This window comes from Dinoponera quadriceps, unplaced genomic scaffold (assembly GCF_001313825.1).
Source record: "Dinoponera quadriceps isolate SergipeBrazil2010 unplaced genomic scaffold, ASM131382v1 scaffold8983, whole genome shotgun sequence".
Taxonomy (NCBI): domain Eukaryota; kingdom Metazoa; phylum Arthropoda; class Insecta; order Hymenoptera; family Formicidae; genus Dinoponera; species Dinoponera quadriceps.
Window position 1 is genome coordinate 1,581 of NW_014566656.1, and position 21,566 is coordinate 23,146.

At 40.7% G+C, this 21,566-nt stretch overlaps 2 protein-coding genes across 2 annotated transcripts; both read left to right on the plus strand.

Annotated features, from left to right (window-relative positions):
* The first annotated feature begins 437 nt into the window (after positions 1 to 437).
* LOC106751386 lies at positions 438 to 12,293 on the plus strand. Its single transcript, XM_014632263.1, has 5 exons — positions 438 to 488; positions 839 to 1,092; positions 1,619 to 2,019; positions 4,966 to 5,043; positions 12,137 to 12,293. The coding sequence occupies exons 1-5, from the start codon at positions 438 to 440 to the stop codon at positions 12,277 to 12,279; spliced, it is 927 nt and encodes a 308-aa protein (XP_014487749.1). The 3' UTR covers positions 12,280 to 12,293.
* Positions 12,294 to 14,646: 2,353 nt separating this feature from the next.
* LOC106751406 (inositol polyphosphate 5-phosphatase K-like) lies at positions 14,647 to 21,446 on the plus strand. The gene is made up of 9 exons (XM_014632294.1): positions 14,647 to 15,018; positions 15,297 to 15,419; positions 15,513 to 15,593; positions 15,852 to 15,999; positions 16,648 to 16,823; positions 16,913 to 17,140; positions 19,147 to 19,303; positions 19,382 to 19,559; positions 20,188 to 21,446. The coding sequence occupies exons 1-9, from the start codon at positions 14,993 to 14,995 to the stop codon at positions 20,382 to 20,384; spliced, it is 1,314 nt and encodes a 437-aa protein (XP_014487780.1). The 5' UTR covers positions 14,647 to 14,992; the 3' UTR covers positions 20,385 to 21,446.
* The last annotated feature ends 120 nt before the right edge of the window (positions 21,447 to 21,566 follow it).

Sequence of the window (21,566 nt, forward strand, 5' to 3'; positions counted from 1 at the left end):
CCAAGACATGTAAAATTTTTTCTGCAAATTTTTCGTGTCCTTTTAAGTTTTGATGTAGAGTTCTCTTGATATTGAAATTTTCCTCGTTGGAACAAACACACTCGATGTGCACTCGAGTTGCAAAATTTTTGTTTTGGGTAAATGTTTACTTGACAAGTCGAGATTTCAGTTTTGAGATTTTGAATCGTTTTCGTCACACATTCGACAATGCTCCAATTCATACTCACACATACTTTCGCTACATAATAAAAAATTTGGTGTTAAATTTAACACATTTCTTCACATGTCCTAAACGGTTCCACTTAAATTTTGGTTTTAATTTAAGGCGAACATGTTGAGAAGTAGCACAAATATTCTGTCAATAATTAGCACAAAATTAATACGTTAATCGACACTGAAGTATAACATGTGTTATTTTAACACATGTTATACTCCACATGTTGAACATCGATACAACACGAAGTGTTGAGATGACACAAACGCAATATGTGAGATTAACACATGTTAACAATTTAACACAAAAATGTTGACACGAGTGCGAAATATTGTTTATTGTGTGTATAGAAACATTTGTAATTCCGTGCAATGAATAAGACGTGAACTTTGCAGAAGAAGATCGGTATTCTGAGTCTTCAAGTGGAGCATCCCCTTGAGGCTTACAGCACTTATTGTGTAGACCGGGGCGGACGACAAGCGCGCCGATCGACCGTTGGAGGGCCGTTGAAGACGCGCGGTCTTGACGTGTCGCATGTGTTAAATAAAAGAATTGCGTATTGCGATGCCGGTGTCGCTCGCGGGACGTTCACCTTTAATTAAAGCGATCGACAGCGCGGGGTAGACGGCCCCGTGCGCTCGCGAGCGCGTGAATCTTATAGGCGAAGTAATCGTTCGAAGGCTTCTTCTTCTTCTTACCGGCTCGCTGCTGCAGGCGCTGGTGCTGGCGTTCGCGGTGTTGGTGCAGGTGGCCATTGTCGGGCAATGGTTTTACGGCGAACCACCTGCGGTGATCCAGGTGCAAGGCGCGGGCCAAAGCTCGCCAGCATCATCCACCTCCTGCAAGACTCCGCTCGGACAGATAGTGGCTTCCCTCGGGTAAACTTTTCAAATGTGAACCTTCTTCCTCCTCTTCTTCTTCTTTCTCCTCCTCCTCTTCATCCTCCCACTCCTCCTTCTGCACACTCATTCTCTCTCTCTTTCTCTCTCTCTCTCTTTCTCGCTTCTTCTCTTCCTCCTCCGCGTCAGCGGACCGCGAGTTAAATCGATTACACACGTACCTCCAGCGGCAGCGGATAAGCCGCGAAGAAGCCGCCATCGATAACGCCATCGTGCGCGTGTTCTTCCTCCTCCTCCTCCTCGCTCCTCCGCGTGAATTTGTCTTACTTCGTAATCTCCTCACCGCGCGCGCGGAGAAGGCTCGTCTAATCGATGAATCACGCGTCTACCATTATCCCGTCATTTTCTCTCCTTTTCTTTTCCTGCTTTCTTCTGTTTCTTCACTTTCATCGCTCGATTCTTTGGATCCGCGTCGGATCCACTTTTGAGACGCGGAAGCGGCTTTCACCCCGGAGATGATGACGCTCACGCGCCCTCCTCACGCGGCTCTTGCGCGGAATTGCAGGTATCCCGGAGCGCTGCTGGTGGCGGTGGCCTGCCTGGCGGTGCGGGCACGTGGCGTCCGCGACAATAACCGGGAGGCGGCCTTCATCGGACTGGCGGTCGGCCTCTCCTTGCCGATCTGGATCTCCAGCGGCATCGGCGCGATCGCGGCCGGCAGCGAGGGTGATCGCGAGGCTTGGCTGGCATACGGCCTCCTGGCCACGTCGCTCTTCGTCTTCCTCACCATGTTCCTGCCGAAGGGCCGACAACTGGCCGCCCTGGGTCGCGAGGGACCCGCGACGGTGATCCGCGACCGCGACGACGCCCTCAGCTCGTTGCCCGGCAGCGGCTACTCGCCCTCCTTCTTCCACTTCAAGCCCGCCGAGGCGTCGCTCAAGAGGAAGATGCATTACCACAGCGCCGGTAGGTCGTTAGATCCTGCTAAAGCGTCACGCGTAAGAGCTTTCGCACACGAACCGCCGTTGCTGTAAATGTAAAATGTAAATTTGGATCGAAGATAATCTATCTTTAGATTTGATTTTACACGTGTTTGTTTGACTTGGGTTTGTTTAATATAAACAACATAATTTAATATCAAATATCATTTTTTTCATAAAAATGTTTCACTAGAGTAAACCACGTTGTTTGATAGAGAAAACAGTATTTTCTGAGGAAATAATATAGTTTTCAATTTAAAAAATTTACTTTATTGTATATTGAATATCATTCTACTGAAACACAAAGAAATCGTTTAATATTTATTTAATATAGTGTTACCTCTTTCAAATAATTTATTGTTTGTGACAAACGTCATAATGTTTGGATGAAAAACATACAAAAGATATATGTTATCTGTTGTAAAGATACTTATTGTTTTAGAAATTAAATAATGCTATTTGTTGAATCAAACATTCGTTTGTTTGCTCTATTTTAAAAGAAAATTTATTTCAATTAAAAAAATTTTCTTTAATCCAAAGAAATCTTCTTTTCTGTGTAGTATTTGATTGATTTCGAAACATTTCGAAATATTTTCAAGGTCCATCTTAGCATTTAATTACACATACTTTCTTCTTCCTATTAAACTTGAGCGTATTATCACATGAATATATGTATATTTGAATGTTTTGTTCGTAAATTATTAACATTTCATTCGGCTGTGCACATTTCGAGTTATGCAAAGTTAAACAATAATATGGCATCTTGCTAATGTTTGACTTGGCCCCCTAAGAGTGCTGATAGTACGACTTCTTTTTCGAGGCTTTCATGTCGAAATAGTTATTCAATAAGTCAATTTTAATTTCTAGTTCACTACTGTATTTCCATCTACACTGCACTGCTGTCCTTCTGACAAATTGTAACTTCTAATAAGTATTTGCATTAAGTCAGTATCTACATTAAAAATTCACGGTTATATTAATTGTTATTTTTCTAAAAATTTATATTGAATATATATAATTTTGCAATAAAACATTCTGTGTTATTTTGAACAAAACCAATTTTTTAAATCTTTTTTAGTTGGGGGCCACATTACCATTCTTGTTTTTTTTCAACTCATTATGCCAGTGTCGCTTCATTTGTATAAATAACGTTTTAAGTAATAAATATTTCATAACTTTGTATCTAGAATCGATTGAACAATACTTCAAAAATGTAATCGTTCACTTTTCAACTTAAATATTGATTGTTGACAAAGTTATTGTACAAAATAAAAAGCCATAATACCACCTTCTTCTCAATTTTCAACAAATCAAATATTCTCAACAAATTTACTGTTCACATAGTAACTAACATAGTGCGGACAGAAATGCAATAGTGCATTATAGATTAGATTCGACTTATCGAATAACTACTTCAATACAAAAATCTCGAAAAAGAGATCATAATTATCAGCACTCTTAGGAGGCCGCATTAGTAAAACACCATGCTATTGTTTAACTTTGCGTAATTCGAAATATGTGTAAATATGAAATGTTAAATAACAAACAAAACACTGACACATATTTCGCTGCGCAATTTGACAGCCGATAAAATCTGCCGGTAAATTATTTTTCTTCGTGTAGTTTCACCGTCATTTCCATCTCCTCGTAGAATGCACAAACCCCAAAGCAATATCCTGATTGGTTCTTCGGCTTGAGATTACGGCGATTTGTGTGCGAAATTCCCGATCGACGCGGCGAGCGAGACGCGATATAAGTCGAAGAGAAGACGTACGCGCGCCGGCAGATATCATCATCTCGAGGAACGATCTCTCTCCCCGCTATTCGCCGAATATTCTCCAAGTTTCTCTCGGCACTACGCTACTCACGCACGTGCGATTACGTTCCTCGGAGGAGCGGTTGCGAGTGCGCGCAACTCCGTCGTTCTGATTTGCTTGCGCGATACCACGAGGAAGATCGCGGGCCTGAAAAGTCGCGTAATCGCACCGAATATAACGGAAACGCGATCACGACTAACGAAATCGGCGACCCGTGAAGAAGCGCGGTCTCGGATGAGCGATATCGAGAAAATTAACGTGCACGATGACGAGGAGCGACGCCTCGTTACGCGTCATACGCGTCGGAAACGGGATGACGGGTCTTTTACTCGATGATGCTTCACGAGCGAGCGATCACGGTTAGGAAAAAGATGGGCGATCACTACAGGATTAAAACCACGGAAAGACTCGTTATAAGACGAAAAAATACCAAGGATAAAGTGGCAGTTTTTTTCAATTTAATCTAACATTAGTTTGTTCTTCGATTTGTAGTTCGTAGTTTAATTTTGCTTGCTGCAAATAATATTTTGTAATTACAGTAACTAGTATCGACAACTGGTCGAAATTTGAGCCGATATTTAGGTTGAATCGATTACAAATCGGTCAACCGTCGATTGACCACGATAATCGACGTCGACTCAACTTTTTTACTTCCGACTGCGGTTAACAAGGTGAATGTGTTAATTTAACATAGATTTTTCAACTTCTTAACGCATCCCCCGTATTAAGGTAACACACAAAACTTTCAGCAGATCATTTTTAACACAACATTTTTCTTACCGTGTACGATAATTATAGTCACGCACGACGGCGGCGGCGGCACGATTAAAGATCGGCTGCAACGGTATCGCTTAAGTCCGGTTAGCGATTGTCCTTTTGCATCGAAATTAATCACCGACGGTGAATTGAGAGCGAGAGAGAAAGAGGGAGAAAGAGATAGAGGAGCGGATGAGCGGGAAAAATTTCAACGCGAAAACGAGCAAGGCGGCTCCGGAGAGACGCCACGCGCTCGCCGAACAGACACGGTAATAGCAACGTAATTCGCATTCGCCGGGGGATCGTCCGCCCGCTCCTCCTCGTCGAGATTATCGTAACGTGGAAACTTCTAATTATAGATCGAGTCGCACTGGTCTCGTCCGGGATACCCGGATGCAGCGCCTGCAGGCACGGAGGAAGTCCTATATACTCCGACGGTAAGCCGTAATTATTTATTTGCCGAGAGAGAGAGTGACTCGGCCGATTATTGTATTACGTATTACGCCGGCGCCGAGGAGCCGAGTCGCGTCTCGTACACGCGCGCACCTTTCTCGAGCGCGCGCGTTTTCCCCACGTTTACCGTCGGCGCCCCTTCGAGTCACGCGACGCGGAGTCACGATTGGGCCGGCCCAGTCGGAACGCGCGCGCGGCACAGCGGGCATTAACACTGATTATAATACAATTAGCATAAGGTATAAGGATAACCATCGCGCTATTGGATTCATTCGAGGTTGAATGACTCCGTCTGACCTCGCCGCGGCCTTCCACTCCTGCCGCGGCGCCGTAACGCGCGTAAGGAATCCCGAGATCCGTCTGTCGGAATTCGATGTCAACCGGCCGCTTCCGGACGGCTTCTCTCGACGTCGGGTCTCCGCCGAAATTCGAACGAGCCGACACGACGCATCGTCCGTTCGTTATTGCACGTCGGCACGTCGCCGCACGGAGAAGACAAATTTGCCGGAACGGCAAATTGTTTGTTGACATTTGAGAACGGCGGAACGAATTTGCTGGACAGCGGAAAGATCACCGGGAAAAAGTGATTATGTGTGATCATGTGTAATTATATAAAATCACATATGAATTTTACCCATATATGTGGTCACGTATATAATCATATATGTCTATATGAAAAAAGAAATGATGCTATGTTATTCAATTAAGTGTCGATATTATGCGCTGTCAGAAGTACAAATAGCCAGAAGCATTTGTTTTGATTGTATTTGCATATAATTTGTAAACAATTTTTCATTTGTAAACAGTATCTCTTCGTTGTAGACATGTATGATTATACATGGAATATGAGCAAATTTCGTACACGGAGAGAAAAATTCTGCCAGAATAGCAAATTGTTTGTTAATACAGAGAAAAAAATTTCTTTGGACAGCGGAAAGATTTGTTAAGAGTATTAATTGCTATTTGCCAGATATATGGACAGTAAAATAATTTGGTTATGCCAATTAAATTTTATTGCGGTTGCAATGATATTTTGCTACAACAGCAGAATTATTTTTTCCGTGTAACGAAATTTTTGGCTGTCATTATACTAACAAACAATTTGCTATTCCAGCAAAACTTGTTTTCTCCGTATATATGACCTTTTTTTTCCCGGGTTTGTTAAGAATATTAATTGTTATTTGTCGGATATACGGACAGCAAAATAATTTGGTCGTGCCAATTAAATTTTATTGCTGTCGCAATGACGTTTTGCTACAACAGCAAAATTATTTTTTCCGTGCGATGAATCGTTTTGCTGTCACTATATTAACAAGCAATTCGCCGTTCTGGCGAAACTTGTTTTCTCCATGCGCGCGTACACAACAGTGAGAAACATTTTGTACACCGAGAAAAATTTCCATCGGATGAACCGATAGAATTATGTGTCCTGTTGTTATTTTTATTGTCCGATCAAGTGATGGGTGTCTTTATCCGATGAAATATCCGATGAAGTATCCGATGAAGTTACCGATGAAACTTAATCGGAAAATTAGTCGCCTTTTGTGTATCCATTATAATTTTCATCTCGAATAAAGACACAACTTGATCGGATATGTTCGTTTGTTAAGTGGATTATCCGAACAGATATGATGGGATATTTTTCCCAATGTACTTGTGTTAATTCTCGAACAACAAGGTTGCATTGGATTCGACCGGATGCATATTCTAATGCTTCCGCGCATGCGCTGGTGAAGCGTTAAATTTCAGATATTTTACAATATATTTTATTTACTTTCAAATATTTTCCAACTTATTGTGAAAATAAAAAGTGCTTAGTCGACAAAATTAGTTGAAAAAACTACAAAAACTACGAATGCTTCTACCGGTCGGATCCGACCCACCTTGTTATATGTGTGACTGCATGAACCTTGTTATTCGAAGGCTAAAGTCGGTTCTTGTTAAACAACTTTTATATTAAATTTTTAACATACCCGTGTTGTTAATTTAACATATCGTGTTCATGTTATACCAATGTATACACACAATATATTTGCAATATATACACAGTAAAAAATTTTGTATTAAGTTCAACACATATTTTTTTTAATATAACACAAAGTGAATACGTTGAAAACAACACAAATGTTATGTACAAAAATTAATACAAAATTAACATGCGTAATATGTTAATCGATAATATATTATTTTAACACTTATACATGTTGAATACCGACTTAATACTAAATATTGAGGCAACATAAACAATGTGTTAAATTAACACACGAGTATGTCAAAGATCTGACACAAAAATTTTAACACAATTACAAAATATCTTTTACTGTGTATATTTTGTGATGAGTTGATATTCAACATGTGCGGAGTGTTAAAATGACACATCAACATAACAACTTGTGAGGGCCATCTGGGACAGCGTGAGATGCGTAAAGTTTTATACAAAATTTTTCACTACGTGCGTCGGACGAAGCGCGCCAAGTATCGCCGGCGAGATCTCGCTTCCTGTCCCGCTCTCGCGCGCGCGCGCGCGCGCGCAGTCCTTTCCTGGCCCGAAACTTTTCCTCCGTCACGCTAACGCCCTCGGCGACCTTCACCTCGAGGTGCGAACGAAAGGGAGGAAAAGCGGCGGGTGGACGGCGGCGAAGGTAGAGAGGCGGAGGCGGCAGGCGGGCGAGGAAAGGCGGAGAGGGAGAAAGTCCGAGGCGGAGGTCAATCGCTCCTCGGCGCGCGAGATGTTGGCGGCGGGACGAAGGGGGAAGGGCGGGTGGGGAGGGGGGGAGTATCCCGGGATATCCCGTTAGATTGGACCATGCTCTCATGAAACGACGATGCGACCGACGGTGACGAAAATAAAATGCACGCGGACGGGCGCGCCCGCTCGCTCTCGGGAACGAGTCGTCGATTATCTCCCGCGCCGCCGGGGTCTTCGTCTTCGCGCGAGAGTCCACATATTTCCTTTTTAGAGAACAACATTGTAAGCGGAGAGCTTCACACTTTCTAGAGACGCATAATGGAAAAGCGCGCGCGCGCACGTTCGTTAACGAGTTTCTAGATCCTATTCAGCTCTATTCGGAGGGAACGCGCTATTGTAACGAGGCCGCGCCGTTACATTCGAGCGTTACTCAACGGACGCTCGTAGGAATTCGAACGAACGAACGAACGAACGAACAATAAAAAAAAGGAGAAGAGGAGAAGACGAAGACACGAGTCGAAGGGCCGCCGCCTCGGAGCGACGTTTACCGCTCGCGCGTCCCACTTGATGCGAGTCCGTCCGATCACGGATCGTTGTTTCTACTACGAACGCATGCGCAAACGCATCACGACGATGCTGTGCGCGTAGATCATAGCTGGATGACTTTCACCCACGCGGTACATTTACGTTGAAGACACGCGTCCGATGAGCGCATAGCGCACTTTGTAACGACGCGTGCCCGTCGCGCGGCCGCAAGATTTCGCGGAGGATCGCCGGTGCGTCCTCGTAAAGGCTAGATTACACCAGCGATCGCCGATCGGACCGCGATCGACGGTTATAAAATGAAGCATTTTCTAAGTCAGTCTAAGGCAGTCAGAAATCCATTCGGTCAATTCAAACAAGATTCTTGTTCGGATGTGTGGGCAAACGAATGTTTCGGTCGTGAGAACTCGAGTTTGCTTCTCCGAAGCGAAAGTGACGAACGAAAGTGAAAAACGAAAGTGAAAAAGATTAAATTCGGAGAAACAGATATTGGCTCTCACAACCAAGACGTTTGCTTGCATATTCAAATAAGAATTTTGTTTGAGTCAAGTAAGTGGGTTTCTCAGTCGGTGGCCTCTTTGCTCTGATTGGTTGCACAGAAAGAAAATTAATCTTATATCAAGAATAAATATTCTTATACAGGATGTCCCGAACCTTTCTCGGTTCCCGTGGTATGCAAGTAGAACGGGTGAAACTGAGTAGAAAAATCACACACCATTTTGCAAAGTTTGCAATAGCTGGCGGAGAATTAATTATTTTCTTTGAGCTAATAAACGCACGGGAAAGGGTTACATAACTATCATGAAACTTTGGAAGAAGCTGTAAGAAAAGCTGCATATTGCAATAGATAGCTCTTCCGTGCTATTTTCCGAATCGAATTTTAGCCACTTTTTCAAGCTTGTCGTTCTATAGTGCAGATCAGAGAAATCGGAAATAAGATTTAGATTACCCCATTGGTCCGATTATAATTTTCAATTCGTAGTCTGATACGGACTTAAGAGAATGAAGACTTTCGCGAACGACGTGGTCGCCGATACCACCACACGCGCGCGCGCGCGCCCACGCGACACGTTTCTTTACGGTAAAGCTCATTATCGCGAGCGAGGCGTGAAACACACGGGAGATCATGAGGCAAAGGTCGCCAGCCTTCTCGAGTCGAAGGAGGACCCGAGTGTTTTGCAAAGCAACGCGTCTCGAAAATGTACGACGAACGGCGAGAGTCCTCTTTCGATCACGACGGCAGTGATTGATCGGTCGTCGAAATTAATTACTTACCGGGCAGGACGAAAGTACAGTCGCGAAGTCGAGTAACGACAGCCGTGAAGTTTCGACGAGACACACTTCGAGTGACGGGCTCGCTCGCAAGGAACATCCGCCAAGTGTCCGTCTCTGATTACTATAAAACTTAATATATGTAGTCAAATTTGAGACACATATATATTTTTGCGTGTTGTGATATGTAGATTATGACACTTTACATAAGAAAAATTATAAAATATCTGTCAACAATTTTTTTCGTATCGCCAACAGTTAACGAGACAACATTCCGGGAAAAAATTTCCCATATGTATATACATAAAAAAAAAACGTGCTAGAATCGAGTAATTACTTTTTCACCTCTTGAATCAAATAATATTTTTATCAATTTAAATATATCTTAATAGTTTGTAGGAATAAATAGAGGAAGAAGTACAGTGACTGGCAGTTTTAGGATACATTTCTATTTTAAGATGTCTCTTGATGCAAGACTGACACCTGTAGAATCGTTTTTTAAATAAATATTAGTCAAGATTCTTTCTTCGTTACAAAAATACATAGTTATATTGGAGAAATAAAATATATCCAGTTCAAAATAAAATATCGAATTGAAATAACGAAAATCACTCTAATTGGCATTCATAATGATGTCATAATGATGAGTATACTTGTCATAGTGATTAGCACTCATTAGAAATATGTTAAATGAAGAAACATATCGCAATTTAGTTAATGACTGAAACTCAATATTTCACCGCTGCTAAACGATGTATCAGATAAATCTACCCACATACAACAGTATATCGGCGGTCTCTGATTACAACCTAATGAGCTAATCAACACTGCAACTTAATCGATTGCTCTTCGATAGACCACTTCCTCACTTATCATCAACTGCACATTCGATCGTAATAGTTTGTTTTGCGTTTAAGTATGCCGACATGCTAATCACTGTATCTCTGTCAATTACTGTACTTTTTTCCTTACTTACTTAATCACAGTGATATCTTAATTTGATTAAATGATAATTATTGAATGTAAGTGTAAAATGTTTCTAAATTTAAGGGAATATGTAATAGAATTATGTATATATATATTTCTATATATATTTCTTTTCCATTGAAGGAACCTAGTAGATTTAAATTTCGGTTTTCCTGTTCAGAGAGAATAATTATTTTCTATAAATATTTTCTAATATAAATTCTGATCTTCTCAATATTATAAATTTAATATTTGTCTCACAATTGTTTTAACATATATAAATAAATGTCTACTTATACGAAGGAAATATCATATTGTATGTAGGATGTTCGGCGTAACTGTTTGCGCGATTTTTGGGACGCTTCCGACATTTGAAAAAAAAAGTTGTAAGATGAATATTCATTTATTGCATGCAAGCTATAACTTGCGACAAAAAAATTGATAACAATTTTTTTCATGAAAGATCAAGGTTATTTTAAATTTTTTAGATAGTATCATGCAATTTTTTTCTATAATGCTGTAGGAGATTTTAAGACGAATTCAACGGGTTATCGAGAATATCACTTTTATCGATACTTAATATCAAATTTACAGCATTATTTGAAATAGCAGTATTTGTAAGCTCTATAGAAATGTAAACATAAACACTGAAAATTGTAAATTATTTAACACTGGAATTTGTGAATTATTTCCGCATTGTAAGCACATAATATCTCTATCATCATGAGTGATTGTCAGTACTCTCTGAGTTTTTTTCTAAAATGAATATTAATCTTTGTTTCAATAGCACCAATGAAACGTTAAACGTTAATGCTTTACTTCTAATAAATATTTGCAAGGAGTACTGAAGTAACCATTTTACTTGGGTCAAATAAATACTATATACAAGTAAATAAATAAATATCACTTGAACGTTAGTGCTTTTCCCAGCGAGATTTCATCTCCTAAACTTACGTCTCCATTTAAAAAGCGCATCTTTTACTTTTTAGTTATTCTACAAATGTGATCTAAATTGGAGACGAACACTTCCCAGATGTTCCTTGTCGAACTCACGAGACATTAATCATCGTTACTTGAGACTTGTCTCATGCGAGATACTTAGATCGCGATTTAAAGTTAGAGACGCGAATTTTCCAATTAAATCGCGATTACAAGCGATAGAGTCATGTATACCGTATGCGATTCAGCTCGTTTGGATTATCCGTTACATCCTCGGACGTCAGATCTAACTCCAGGACGTCGGATCTGGATATTTCGCGTGAATCAAGTTTCAAGTCACGACTGTTAATACGAGTCGCACTCGCGATGCGTAACGAGGGCTCGTCCGCGTCCCGGTTTCGCGCGTCGCCGGCGGGATATCTCGCGCGTATCGATGCGGCGGATTACTCGAGAAAGGCGAGTCACGCGTCGATCACGGTGATGTACCACGCGCAATCGTCGTCGAATAACGAGCGGTTTCCAGCAGATGTAAATCGAGGCGACGACGAGCGGCGGCAACGGTTCGTTCCAGTTTTCCGAGTGACTTTTTCGCTCCTTTTTCCCCCGGAATTAATCGCTCCGCCGGTATCAGGAGAAAAGCGAACACTCGGCTTCTCTATTGCTTGCAGATGTGCACGGGCCCATGGAGACGTTCGTCCTGCCACCCGGCATGTACTTGAGGCCGGAGGACGCCGGGAACCTCTACACCACCCTGTCGGCCAATCCTAACGTGTTCTTCCAGAGAGCGGCCCATCCCGGGATGATGTACTGATAAGGTGTCCCCCCCCCCCCNGTCCCCCCCCCCCCGTGAACTCCTCGTCTGATATCACCCGAATACGATACGCGATCGAGCTTTCGTGTTACGCTCCAGATTAGATCACGGAGACGAAATAAAGCAACTTGTGCTTCGTTGTAAATAATCGTCGTTGTTAGATCGTCCAATTAAGTGCGTCCTGAGATACGTCGAGGTACGATTTTACAGACTCCTTTTGTAACGAAGAAGCTGGGCGATCGTGATCGAAATGTAGAGAGATACGTGTGCGCGATTCGTGGCAGAGTGATTAATTAAACGAGAGTTGCCGAGAATCGACGACGACCCCGTGAACTCTGGTGACAAAGTGTGTGCCTCCAAGATAACGCAATAAACGCATGATTAACGTCTTTTTTTTACACAAGATCCGTCTGTCTTCTACATTCGATTCTTTCGACCGTGCGTTTGGAAAAGGGCTCAAACTTGTTTGCATCTCTCGTCAACTTTGTACGGGAAATCAGGAATCAGCTGTCCATATAATGCAACTGAAATTTAATCATCACATTAGATTAGATCACAGAGATGATAAATTTATACGATAGGCTTATTCAGTTGCTATTAGTTTTTAGAAACTGGGTATAGGGACAAAAAACTAGCTAAATTAATTAAATTTCAATTGTATCATAAGGACAACTAATTTTTATCTGTGGGAGCTAATTCTTTTTCTGCCATGTAATTAATTGAAAAACTAAATTAAGTACAATGAAAAAAAATTGCTACGTTCAAGTAAATATTTGCTAAGGAGTATTAGAGCAGTTTATCTTATTTGGATTAAGTAAATATTGAACTTAAATGTAGCTAACTGGAAGAGAAAGAATGCTACATTCGAGTAATATTTACTTAATCCAAATAAAATGAACCACTCCAATATTCCTTAGTTATTTACTTTTGGACGTAGCAATTTTTTTCAGGGTAAACACTCTAGGAAACATCTCCGTAACTTTTCCAAACGTTAGGAAAAATATGTGCCAATTTCTCTAGTTCCTTTTTTGTCTTTCCTCAATTAAAATATATTGAATACTCTGTCAATTACACATATAGTCTAAATAGAGATAATTCAGTTTTTCGTAAAATATCGCCAAGACTAAAGGAAACTTTTATCAAACTCTTCAGCTAATCGATAATTAATTTAGCTGAAAACATAGAAAATAAACGACAGTTTGTTAAAACGAGTTTGTTAAAACGAGTAAGAAAAGTCTCTCCGCGCGCGTTTCCTCTCTTTGCAATCTATATTTAAAATTGCTATCAGTTAAGTATCGCCTATATTTTGCTAACACGCAGAATTATTAACCTGTTCGTTATTGTTCAACGGTAAACTACATAACTGAGAATTGATGTTAACATTCCCTCCCGGCTAACTATCGATTAATTTAATCTATAGTTTTTAAAAAACCGCTTTTTTAAATTTTTTCACTGAAAGAAACTGAATAAATCCGTGGGAAAAATGGAAGAAAACGTTTTTTCACGTTTCTTGCAAAAAGAAACCGAAAGCCCGAGTCGAAATTTTGAATTCTACGTTAAGTCCTCAAGTGGAGAAAACGGCAATAATATTTCCTTTTTTAGTACCAAAGAAGCACAACAGAAGATCCTTGAACACTCAACGTAAAACTAAATTAGATTTAAAGCAGGACTCAAATTTCAACTCAGATTCAGGAAAAATCGGAAAAATTGAAAAAACTCGGCTTTCCTAAGCCTGTAAACTACACCGAGGAAAAAAGCACTTAAACATTTATTTGTGGAAGATATAAGATTTATTTCATCGAAATATAAGCCCGGAGAGCACAGATCTCCTAGGGACGTTCTAAGGATGTCCTGAGAACGATGTCTTAAGAACGTTCACAGAACGTCCATGGGATACCGTGTTTCGGAGGTTTATTTTTATGAAAGAAAGTTTATGTCTGTGAGATAAACCTTATATCCCGACTAAATTCTTAAATACTTTCCTCTGAACATATACTTTAATCAGAATTGAATAAATCAATCCAAAACACGCTTCTTTCTGCGATAGCTTGCTCTCTCCTTCGCGGAGTTGACTCGCACACGACAACGAGAAATTACCCCGTACGCTGACGTAGTTACTCCATCTGGACATCGAGCGAGTTTCAACCATTCGTGGAGAAACGGTCAAAGATTCTCTCATCGAACAATGAGGAAAATCGTGTCACTCACTCGTGCGCATCGATCGCGCTCGATCACGCGCGCATCAGCTTCAGCTGCGGTTGCATAACGGCAGGCGCGCCTGACGTCACATGACGCACATCTACGTTAAGGTGGCGGTGCTGCTGCTGTTGCTGCTACTGGTGGAGGTGGTGGTGGTAATAACGCGCGATCATTCCCCGCGCACCTGTCAAAGACAGTCAACAATATGGCATCGTAGTGGGACACTGCTGTCGTGCACACCGATCGGCCGCACATATGTTATTCGCGCCGATGGAAGCCGCGGGTCTCGCTGGTGGAACGTTCAGTAACTCGTTCGGGGCGGCGACATAGCCAGGTGAAAGTGCGTGCGTGCGTATCCGCCACGCGCCGGTTTCTAACCTGACCAGGAACGATGATTCGCCGTCTTTCTTCGCTGCTGTGCGTGTCCGACGACGCGATGTAACGTGCGCGCACATTCTCGCCGTATCGTAAATAAATTATATAAGTTGGAAAGTAAAAAACGCGGCGTGTCGATATGGCGTGTCCGGTGAAGCAGCTCAGGTAAGCTCGAGCTCACGGAATAGTCCAGAAGCAACTTGTTTTTTTCACACTCCTCGGACATCGTGCGTTGACACGTCGCCCCGAGGAAGTAAGACAGTTTCCGTCTGTTCTTCATAGCTGCACTGTTGAACTTGTGCTATAAGTTGAAGTGAGAAAACATATACACTTGTCTCACCTCAACTTATCGCACACCAGTTCGGCAGAGCAGCTATAAGGAACAGACCATCTGTTTCTCTCCTCGAGCATTTGACGCTCCATGTCCCTTTCTCTGCGCCCAGAATTTACTTCGTCACGTGGAACGTGGCCACAAAGTTCCCGAGTCTCCAGCAGGATCTTCACCAGCTCCTGGGCATCACACCCTACGCAGAGCCAGAGCATTGGCCAGACTTATACTTTATAGGGTAGGTACTTTTTTGTATTTACATTTCTCCATGCACCTGAGATCTCATTCTGACGGCATGTTCATATTTTTCTCTGCTTACATGCTTCTTCAGGTTACAAGAAGTTAAGTCTCAGCCTCAGAATATAGTATTGGACTATATATTATTCGAAGATCCCTGGACTAAAGCATTTAGGTAAGCCAATTGAAGCAACACATGAATTTAGCTCATGAATATAGTCATGACTTAGATTGGTATTCATAGTTGGATCTTGTATTTAAGACAGTGTCAAATTTATCTTCAGATGTTTCGCAACAAGTGAAATGAGCCGCATACCATTTGAAGATAAGCTTAAGACGGTCTTAAATATAAGATCCGGCTGCTGTGAATATCGCCCTATGTGTGCAAATTCAATAGAGAGACAGGGAGGTTAATTGCTGATATCATTTCCAGAGATATACTGAAGAAATATGACTATGTCAAGATACGTTCCCAGCGGTTACAAGGTCTCGTTCTAAACGCTTTCTGTCTGAGGAAACATTTAACGCATTTAAGATCCATAGAAGCTCAATATACCAGAACAGGTTTCGGCGGCATGTGGGTAAGAGACAACGGTCTAGTTTCCACTGAAACCTTCGGTCCGGTACCACTTGACATTTAATATGGTAAAACCAAAGTTTAAGTCGTAAATGTGAATAATTTTGCTATTCTATTTCCTGTTTTTATTTTATACATTGCGTTTTTTCGCTTCTGATGTCATCAAACAAAAACAGTCGCAGCGACTATCCAGAAGCCTTATAAAATACATAAATATATGTTAATATATTCATAACTTTTTAGCCTTATTAATTTTCAATATATTCACCTTGTTAAATTAACATAAAGATTTGCGTTAACTGTTCGTAATATAAAATTTTTTATTGCGTATACTTAAGAAACCGCTTTTTAAGATTTTTTCTCAAAAAGAAACCGAGAAAAATCTGCGGAAAAAAATCGCGTTAAAAATACGATTTCTTCCAAATTTTTTTTTTCATTCATCCGCGGAGAGAAATCGAAAAAACCACGGACAATTTGGAAAAAAGACCCAAATTTTTTCTCGAACTTTTAAAACTATAGTATACTTTTAAAACTACACTATACATTCGCACTCCGCATCGAAAAAACTGAAGGTTGGAAACTTCGGTGGAAACTGGACCAATGTTACGACGAATATTAATTGTTGTGTTGACTACGCTGTCTCTACATACAGGGAAACAAAGGTGCTGTGAGTATAAGAATGGCTGCGTACGGTGTCAGCGTTTGCATTGTGAATACACACTTAACTCCCCATGACCACTTATTAGCTGACAGGATCTCAGATTACAACACCATCGTGACTGACCACACTTTTACTGTTTCGTGTACAACGAGGATATTATATCACGAGTACGAAACATTGTCACGTCGAAGTGAATGTGTTACATGCGTTATTTATATAGAATCAATGTTAACAATATCTCCTTTTCTCACGGCAGTTATATATTTTGGATCGGTGACTTAAACTTTCGACTCAACGGAGAAGACTTAACTGCCGTCGATATAGACTCGATGGTAAAGCAGAAGCAACTCGAGAAACTCCTCGAGAGGGATCAGCTGAGGATGGTAATGCGAGACGGTCAAGCTTTCGCCGAGCTCACCGAGAATGTTGTCACATTCCCGCCTACTTACAAATACGAATTCGAGTCTCAGGCGTTTGATCTCAAGTGAGTCGCAGGGAATCGTATCCCGTTTCACGTACGGTCTGTTTGATAAGAACGTGACCGGGCAAATTTCTCTTTGGAAACCGTTGCATTGAAAACTTTTGAATGAGTAGATAAAAGAATTTTTCCTCTACGACGCATTATACAGGGAGTCTCAGTTATTGTTTGACTTTTGCTTGAGAACGACGTATTTAACGATAAATGCTAGAATGTAGAGTAGGTCGAGTCGAATTGAATCAATATAAGTTTTAAAACAATTGTCGTTGATTTTTTGTTTCAAACAAATGCGAGGAAATAAACACAGAGATTACTGACACGATAAAATAGCTCGTTTGAAAGAAAAAACTAACTACAACTGTCTCAAACTTATATTAATCCTATTCTCGCTGTGATTCAATTCACCCCGGTTTACTTTATGGAAAATTGGAGTGCCAAGAATTGAGAAAAAGTGTCAAAAAATTTACTAATAAGCATTAATATCATTTGTCAAAAAATGATTTCTAAATAAAGATCGGAATTGGATCCTTCAAGAGGACAACGACCCAAAACATTGAAATAGTCTTTGCTTCCAATGGAGGGAAGGAAATAACGTCGAAGCACTAGACTAGTCACTACAATCGCCAGATGCAAGTTCAAATGAAAATATCTGGACATTAAGGCTTCTGGGTAGTCATTACAACTGCCCTTGTTTGATGATGTCAGAAGCGAAAAAACGCATGTCAAGAATTCTTGCGTTTTATGTTCAAATAAAAAGATATACTCACAAAATGACATTTGTGATCGATTCAGCACATTTGTAAAATTAACGTGCACTTTTCTTTTATTCGGACAAGCAATAAATAGTCGTAAAATTAGCATTGATAAAATCATGAGAAAAAAGGTTAAAATGAATGGTTCCGCGTCAAATTAATTTTGTAGATGTTTATTGATTGTCCAAATAAAAAAAAGTATTCGTCTCATTTTATAAGTGTATTGAATCGATCACAAATGTCATTTTGTGAGTATATTTTCTTATTTGAACGTAAAACGCAAGAATTCTTGACATGCGTTTTCTCGCTTCTACGTCATCAAACAAAGACAGTCGCAGCGACGACCCAGGATCCTTAATGAAGATGAAGCTGGGTGGAAAAAAATGTACACAATGAAGTAGATTCGTTCAATATGGCAATCTTTATCTCGAGAGTATGCTGTGAAATTCATAAAAGGAAAGCATGCTTCGAAAATACAAGTTAGAATACAGGTTAGGAGGAAAATAATAGTTACTAATTTTATGTTTAATCCATTAGAATAATTTTCGGTGTCAATCAGCGTTTTTTACCTCTGCAACCTCCCAAGGTGTCAAATCACTCAATTTACTCATAATTTTTATAAACAATTTGAATAATTTTTACACAAAAATTTATTTTTCTGTTAGTAAGCAAGAAATTTGAAGTTGCAAGTCACAAATAAATAAAAATAATACTAAATTTCAATTGACACACGCACTCAAAACTCACGTGTGCTCCCGTTATTATCAACAATGCAACTAACGCGGGTTTATATTTGTTTAAGGTCACTGTAACAGTCAAGAAATGACGTCATAAAAAATACTTTTTATAAAATAATAGTTCCTTAATATAATTCGATCGATAGATGAGCCGTATTATAAAACTGGTCCGCGGAAATCAATGAAATGTAAAAAATTAAGACACGTCTAATAATATCGTCAAGGACTGTAGATACACTTCACGAAGTATATATATATTCTTATGATATATATGCATCTATATCCATTTACTTCAAATTTATATCTGTATCCGTTTACATTTCCCTTTCAGTATCTGTATCTAATTACTTCAGAAAATGTACCTGTTATAACGCTATGTGGTACATATGTAATGCATTTTCATTTTATAATAAATAGTTTAAAAATTATCGTCGGTCACGCTCTTATTAGACAGACTGTAAGTGGTTTACACACATAAGTGATTTCTAAATGCGTTCTGCATTTTTAATTCCCCGCCATGCAGGCGTAGACCATCCTGGACCGATAGAATCTTATACAAAGTTAATGCAGTGGACATCTACGACGATATACAGCTTCATACAGTGCAGCATACTTACAAGAGCCACTCCAACTACAGCGTTTCCGATCACAAACCCGTAACTGGAGAGTTCGATATCACGGTAGGCATTTTTGCGATGTATACACATCTCCCCCCGTAATATTCTGCACGCATACACGAACAACCATACCTTCTTCAGGTGAGACCTAACGTGAAAGACGACGTCGTGGAATTTCAAGATTGCACTATGGCGGAACATTTCATATCCTACAGGCTGCAGAAGGACTTTACGGCGGGCAACGCGGACTGGATAGGTCTCTTCTCCAACGAGTTCTCCAGCTTGGACGACTACATCGTCTACGAGTACGTCAGCCGCGGTGAGTTCACCATTTTATTACAGTTCCTGGACCATATTATTAGACGCACTTTGATTTTTTTTAATAGAATACAGGTTAGGAGGAGAAGAAAGGCTACTAATTTTATATTTACTCGATTAGAATAATTTCGGTATCAATCAGCGCTTTTACCACCGCAACCTTATGAGGTGTGTCAAATCACTCGTTTTATTCATAATTTTTGTAAACAATATCAATACTTTTCACACTAAAATTTATTTTTCTATTAGTAAGCAAGGAATTTGAAGTTTCAAGTTACAAATAAATAAAAATAAAAGTAAATTTCAATTGACACACACACTCAAAATTTACGTCTGTTCCCGTTATTATCAACAATGCAGTTAGCGCGGGTTCATGCTTATTTAAGGTTATTGTAATAGCAAAGTGAAATGACGTTATAAGATATATCTTTTATAATAGAATTTTAGAATAACGGTTCCTTAATATAATTCGATCGATAGATGAGCATTATAAAGCTGGTCCTCGGAAGTCAATGAAATGTAAAAAATTAATATGCGTCTGATAATATAGACAGGGACACTCCCCGATCTCGTTTTCCAATGTCATTGATTGATTGCATTGTTTGATCGTCTTTTTAATGACACACCAGGCAAGTCGACCTCAGTTCCCGGTGAGTCAGCCGCGAGCACCGAGCGGATATTCTTCAGCGACACGGCGCTTCGTCTGACGGAAACGTATTGCTTGGTCTACGTGGCCCAACGCGGCGACCTAATGGAGATTTTAGGCTTGAGTCCGGCGTTTACGGGCCTTCGTGGACCAATCGAGGTGAACGCCTCGTCTACGTAAACTTCTCTTGCCGGACAGATCTCACTTAGAAGCTTGCGTGTGAACACCAATCCTCGCGCCGCAAGGCGACACCTCGCCTAATATGCCCACGTTTCGATTAGGACATTTTTCTTCGTTGATCTAATTTCGTATCACCGCCTTACCGACGACCACACGACTTTTCCTGAGAAATTGTGATAACGATGTAGAGGCGGAATCGTTCCGCCTGCGTAGACTCCTTTGAATTAGCAGAAATGTTTAAGCGAGTCAGGAAACATGGCCTTTAAATCGTAAGGTGCTTTCGACACGGTGTGTGTAGTTCGTAAATCCAAAGCATCGAAATATCGATGCTTCCCTACGTACACTTGCTCTCGACATGGTCTGAACACCTTTTTCTCGATACAGCTTGAGAATATATCAGAGAGAATTTGTTTTTGATTCATTTCCGCAAGTTAAGTTCTCTCATTGGACCGTCAGCCTATTCTTAATCACTCGACCGTTCCGATCCGCATCGAGAAGAAAGTGCTTAAACCGTGTTCGAGAGCAGGTATAATTGTTTAAACTGTTACTTTTGGTACCTGGTTTCGCGCGCTCCGAGCGCGTCGCGCGTATTAATTATGCGCTTTAAGGGGAGAGCTTGCAGTGAGTGCACGCGCCACGTTTTCACGCACACTCGAGGTCTTCCTCGATCATCCATTGACGCCCACGCTGTGTTCTTACGTATATAGTAATAGACAAAGGCAATTGTATCGTTCGCTCTCCTCCCCTCCCCTCTTCGCCCGATCCCCGAGCGTTAATGGTTAATCACGACGTTACGGGTGTACTCACATATCGCCGTTTAACATCGCTTCTCAACAAGATCACTCGTAGCGATGAACCTAGGTTGTGGCAAGGCGGCACCTGCCGCCGCATAAATGTCCGTAATATTTTATTTTTATAGAGGCACCGAGACGACAGAGAAAGAGAGAGAGAGAGAGAGAGAGAGAGAGAGAGAGAGAGAGAGAGAGAGAGAGTGGTGCAAAGTGAAACGAACAAAAATGTATAATGTGGGAATATGCAAATAAAGGATATTAGTATTTTTTATTCGTTTCGCCTCTCGGTGTTAATCCTCCCCCCATGGTATCCCATCACGCGTCCCATCACAACGTCACGTTCGTCGTAAACTGATTTATTCAATAATAAATTAACACCTGCCGACGACAC